Below are 5,795 nucleotides of genomic sequence, written 5' to 3'. Positions count from 1 at the left end.
GTCTGACATGACCTGCCCCTAATGAAACTGTGCTGGTTGCTCTTGAGCATCATCCCTGAAGCCAGCCCATCGCAGATGTGCTTCTTGATGATCTTCTCAAAGAGTTTCCCTGGGATTGAGGTAAGACTGACAGGCCTATCATTGCCCAGGTCCTCCCTCCTCCCTTTTTTAAAGATGGGGACCACGTTGGCTGTCTTCCAATCATTGGGCACCTGGCCTGAGCACCACGAGCTTGAGCAGTTAATTCACCCTATAATAGAAACCTGGTTCATTTTATGTAATTTAATATGTGTACAATACAAATAAAATCATAAGGGCTTTGATTTTTATATATAAATGTTGCAATGAGACAGTGGAAGCCTATATTTTTTTACTTCGGTAGTTAATACTATGACTCTTTAGGCAAAATGGGTGAACAGCCAAGGTGACAGGTTGTAAATATTCCCAGTTTTACACAGTACAAAGATTGAAATGGTTCAGAATCTTAAACCAGAATAGCTTTGAATTGGTCTTAAAGCATGAATGTTTTAATATGCTGATTGAGACCTTCAGAATGTATATTGTTCCAAATCTCAAAGTTTTTGGTTTCTTTTTAGCCACAGTATGGAGAATCTCCTCCAATTATCATTAAGGTAAAAATGATAGCGTGTGGATGTTTTTTGTTTGTTTTTATTCCTTTTTCTCAAAATACCAAAGCATTGAGGAAGTGTTTTGATAGGTAGTATCCCAGCATTTTTCTGTTTCCCATTATCTCATTTTCCCAATAGGGAAAGAGCAAGCCCAAATGCAGAAATAAATATTTGAATCTGTTTTGGCTACAAGGTCGGGGCAGGGAGGAGGTTAGCAGAGAACACATAGCAGTCAAGGGAACCTTTTTATCATGTTGAGGCTTAATGTAGAAAACCTAAGACACAAAGGCATATATGTTCAAACTCTTGAGTATCTGTAAAGTCTGACATAACTTCAGTATTTATTACCTGCTCTAACACTTGAAAAACTAACGTGAATTAAATTTAATATATTGATAAAAATTATTCTGAAAAAGTTCTATTACAGGTAGTTCTCTAATAAGGCAACCACTGTTTAAAAAATATGATTAGGGTTCTTTATATAGTAGGATACACAACATTACAGTTTTTAGTTAAAAATATTTCAAATGTACTGTTATCCCTGAAAGGCTTCCACATTGTTGAAGTGTGAAAGTGGCAGTTTTGCAAAGAGGGGAGTTATTTGGTTTAGATCAGGGAGGCCAAACATATGGCCCATGGGCTGCATCTGGCCCTCTGACCTGGGCCATTTGGCTTGCAGACTTTTGCCCTGGCTCTGATAGTGGTGGTGGAGTTTTCTGTGTAGCAGCCAGTGTCCCAGGGGGAGCAGGACTGAAGGCAGAAGCCTTACCACTGTTGCCAGGGCTGGAGCAAAAGACCTGGCTCAGCACGCTCTGGCTGCAGTGGTTGGGTTTGCCCATGGTATCACTGGGGCTGCTCTCACCAGGCATGGGCTGCCTCCATTGGCAACTGTGATGTTGCTTGAGTTGCTAGTGCTCAGCCCTTGCTGCAGTGCTGGCTGCCTCTGGGATCCTCCCCGGCTACTGCAGCCAGAGCCCCAGCAGAGGGGTTTTTGCCTGCAGTGCTGGTGGAGCTGCCTGTGCTTCTGCAAAAGGTGGCAGTCTGGCTGCCATAGTGGGAAGCCCTACTATTGTAGTCAGACCTGGAGCTCTGGCCTTGGTGGCATAGCTTCTGACCATACTGCTGCTTGGGGTGCCTGTGCCCCAGGTCTCACCAGAATGCTGTCCGCTATTGCAGGAAACGTGGCCACTGCTGCCAGATCGGGGGGGCTGCTGGGGTTGTCGCCGTGAGAGCTGGGGTGCAGCCTGCGAGCACCTGAAAAGAAAGGAATGCAGTCCTCCACCTAATTTTGCGTTTGACATACCTGGTTTGTACAAAGTCCTAAATGCAAGCTTATCCAGCAGCTCTCCCAGCTATACAGTTGGTCTAGTAAAAATATCAAGAATAGCCTTGTTTCTTGAGAAATTAACATGGTTCCAGCCAAATTATGAAAAATTTTGTTGCCTTTTTTGCAGAAAGCACAGAATAGTAAACTAAAATCCATTTTTCACAGTGTTTTTACTAAAAAGATAATTGATTATGTTGTCAGCAGTTGGTCTGCTGAAAAATCTCTTGTAGCTTTTTTTTGTTGGTGATATTATAAAGGCAACTAATAGCTTTGTCATATTGACTGTGCTTCTGTGATACCAGTAGTACAAATGACAGCACTTACTCCAAAAGATGCAACACAGCACAGTGTGATATGTAGATACTGCAGCTAGCTGGTTATTTCATACCTCAAGGACCATAAGCCACCTAGCTGCATTAGCGAAGTGTTCCCACAGTTATTTAGCCCCACAGAGAAGCAAGGTATATTAGCAGAGTTAGAGCATTGTACAAATATGTCAGACTCTTAAGTAAGGCAACCTAGCCATGGGCCCACCCCACCAGGCTTGATGGTTTCCAGTATCCATGTTAGCACGCTGAAGGCTAGATCAAATATCTCTGCACATGGAGCTGATGTTTTTAGAGAACTAGTTACAATGACTCCAAAGTCTCTTTCTGAGTTGTAACATCTAGTTCAGAGTCCAGCATTGTTTATGTATAACAAAGATTATTTCTCCCCCCACACCATGTGAATTACTTTGCATTTATCAATATTTAAGTTAATCTGCCATATTTTTGCCCAGTCACCCAGCTTTCTGATATCTTTCTACATGTTTACTATAACACACTGGAAAGGGGAGAAAATGGGCTAGTTGGAAGTTGTCATGGTTCAAATTCAAGAGGGTTGTATGGGTGTTAAATTTTGTAACTTGTATGGGGGTTAAATTTTGGCGTTATTTATTAAAAAGCATGCTTACATATACTAAAACTGTGCAAAAAACTTAATCCATTCATCTAGATTTAGCATTTCTTGACTTTGGAGGGGAGTGGGAATTACAAGTCAAATTGAGATGAATGTTTACAGTGTGAAAATAATCCTTGTCTTTGAAAACCATCTGCCCTGACTTTTCAGACCTGAGTATAAGTTGAATTTAATGTCTTGGATTCAGGTAAATATGGTATGACTTTGAATTTAAGAGGACCCCCCCACCCCTAAAAATCAGATTCTGTACATAGAAATTTATACATTTGTTATAGTAGAATCTTACTTATTGGCAGGTCATCTTAAATTTGTCCACTCACTACTGTAGTGGGAAAAGAAGCAGCAAGGGTCTGGTACTTATGTCCCTTCCACCGGCATCTCGCACCTGTATCTCTACCTTCCCTGCCACTTTCCACCTCTCAACTATTGCCTGCCCCACCCCACTCCACCAACAGCCATTTGCCTCCTTGGCTGCGTTGTACCTTTCCGAGTGGAGTCCAGCTTCCTCTTCCGGCTCTAAGTAATACATTTTTACTTGATGCTGTATTGTAAGATGAGGCTTTGTTTTCCCCACGGTGAATGGGGAAGAAAATCTCATGCTGAAATCAAGTAAATATGGTAATTATATTCAGTATATTATTTCTCATAGGTAGTAGGGCTGGAGAAGGGATGTATGAAGTCTGTCCTTTTTGCCTGTTTCCTTTGTTTCCCTCTATCTAGGACTACTGAATGTAATTCAGAGTGACTGACAGCTGAAGGCTTTCAATTTTCTTTTAAAGCCTGCTTTTAAAAAAAAATTTTCTGTTGTAATAGGAACAGTTTCGTGTTCTGGATGAAAGAAAACGTAGCCTGTTGAACCACTGCAAGGAACTGATGAGAAAAGCCAGACAGGTGTGCAACCTGAGCCCAGATGAGCCGGTTCCACAAGAATTTCAGACTGTAAGTATTAGATAACCACATATTTTTAAAAAGAGTGCAGTGAAGTGATTGTTGATTTATATAATATTCGGAACTGAACTTATGACACCTCTAAACCTGAAGTAAAATAATTCCTTTGTCTAAGCAAGTGGGTGTTTTCCCCACTTTTTTTCTTGCTTCATGTCCAGTTTAGTAGAGTGGAGGTTTGCAAGATACAGCAGAAGCTGTGTTATCCAGCACTTTATCAACCCGAAAGCTCCACTAATCAGCATCCGAGGGACGTGGCAAAAGCAAAACTGGAAGTCCCACTTCCAGTTTTGCCACCGCGAGCCGAGTTCTTCTTTAATTCTTCGGCCCATGGCCCAGGGCAAACCAGCCTGTACAGGGCCCCTGTCCATGTCCCCTGGCACACTGATGCCAGGGAGTGCACCAGACGGTGCACATTTGATTAACCAGCATATTTGATTAACCGGCGTCCCCCATGCTGGATAACAGAGCTTTTGCTGTAGTACAAGCACTTCCTTTTCTCCTTCAGAGGCTCATGCATGACACCTTATGCTTCCTGTATTATGGGCCTGATCTATAGAAAGTGTTTGAAATCACTTGTAGACATCCCAGTGACTTCACTAAGGTCTGCATCAGATCCTTGATTTTTATACTGATCTTCTAGCTTAGAGGTGGCTAACACATGGCACATGCGCTACAAGTGGCACGTAGCAGACTGGGGCCGGAGCAGGAAACACAGTGACAGAGAGGGTAAGGAGCCCAGAGAGGGTTCAGAGGAGGGCCACCCGTTTGGTGAGAGGGCAACAGGACAGGCCCTATGAGGAGAGACTGAGGGACCTGAACCTGTTCAGCCTTGGCAAGAGGAGGCTGAGGGGGGACCTGGTGGCTGCCTACAAACTCATCAGGGGAGATCATTAGCAAATAGGAAGAGCCCTATTCTCCCCAGCACCACCTGGGGTGACGAGGAACAATGGTAATAAGCTGATGGAGAATAGGTTTAGGTTAGCGATCAGGAGGCAATATTTTACAGTTAGGGTGGCCAGAATCTGGAGCCAACTTCCTAGGGAAGTGGTCCTTGCCCCTTCCCTCTCACCCTGCTGTAATTTCTTGCCTTTTGCTTCAGTAAGGGAAAGATATGCACTCTTTCAAGCTTTGTTATATCTAAAAACTCACGGACCACCATTCTTACATCTACAAGACCAGCAATCATCCTAAGAACGCAGAAAAGTCATGATCTCCAGTAAGGCCCTTGATACAACCACATCAGCTCTAAGGAGAATATTTTTGATGCCCATATGGCCAACCTAAAATCTGCCTTCATACAACAAGGACTATCCAGTAGAGAGAGACTGTATCTGAAAGCCACCCAACTACCCCACAGTAATCTGCTACAATACAAAAAGAACTGCCCCACTTCTACCACACCCCAAATGGTCACTTACTGCCTCACGCTGGAACCAGTTAGAACAGTCATCAACAGGGATCCTACTGGAACTGGCTGGGGTCATTGCAAGTCCCCTGGCGCGGCTTTATGAACACTTGTGGTGCTCTGGAGAGGTGCCGGAGGACTGGAAGAGGGCCAACGTGGTTCCCATCTTCAAAAAGGGGAGGAAAGAGGACCCGGGAAACTACAGGCCAGTCAGTCTTACTTCGATCCTGGGCAAGCTGTTTGAGAAAATTATTCTGGCACACATCCAGGAGGGGCCAGCAGGGAGCTGCATGCTCAGGGGCAACCAGCACGGGTTCATCAGCGGCAGGTCCTGTCAGACCAACCTGGTGTGGCCTTTTACGACCAGGTCACTAAATCATTGGATGCAGGGGTGGCAGTGGATATAGTTTTCCTGGACTTCAGGAAGGCTTTTGACACTGTCTCTCACCCCATTCTCATTAGGAAGCTGGGGGACTGTGGCGTAGACACCCATACAGTCCAATGGGTCGCCAACTGGTTAGAGAGT

The 5,795-nt window shown here is 44.1% G+C and overlaps 1 protein-coding gene across 1 annotated transcript in view; it reads left to right on the top strand.

Moving 5' to 3' along the window:
- Positions 1-5,795, top strand: part of SMC5 (structural maintenance of chromosomes 5) — a 118,603-nt gene that overhangs the window by 85,316 nt on the left and 27,492 nt on the right. Inside the window, exon 18 of the mRNA XM_019517470.1 lies at positions 3,730-3,855. Within this exon, the coding sequence (XP_019373015.1) occupies positions 3,730-3,855 (126 nt within the window). The remainder of the gene's footprint in view (positions 1-3,729; positions 3,856-5,795) is intronic.

This window comes from Gavialis gangeticus, unplaced genomic scaffold, assembly GCF_001723915.1.
Source record: "Gavialis gangeticus isolate Ggan-Ray unplaced genomic scaffold, GavGan_comp1, whole genome shotgun sequence".
NCBI classification, from domain to species: Eukaryota; Metazoa; Chordata; order Crocodylia; family Gavialidae; genus Gavialis; species Gavialis gangeticus.
Note: the sequence above shows the minus strand (reverse complement) of the source record. Positions and strands in the feature narration are given on the sequence as shown.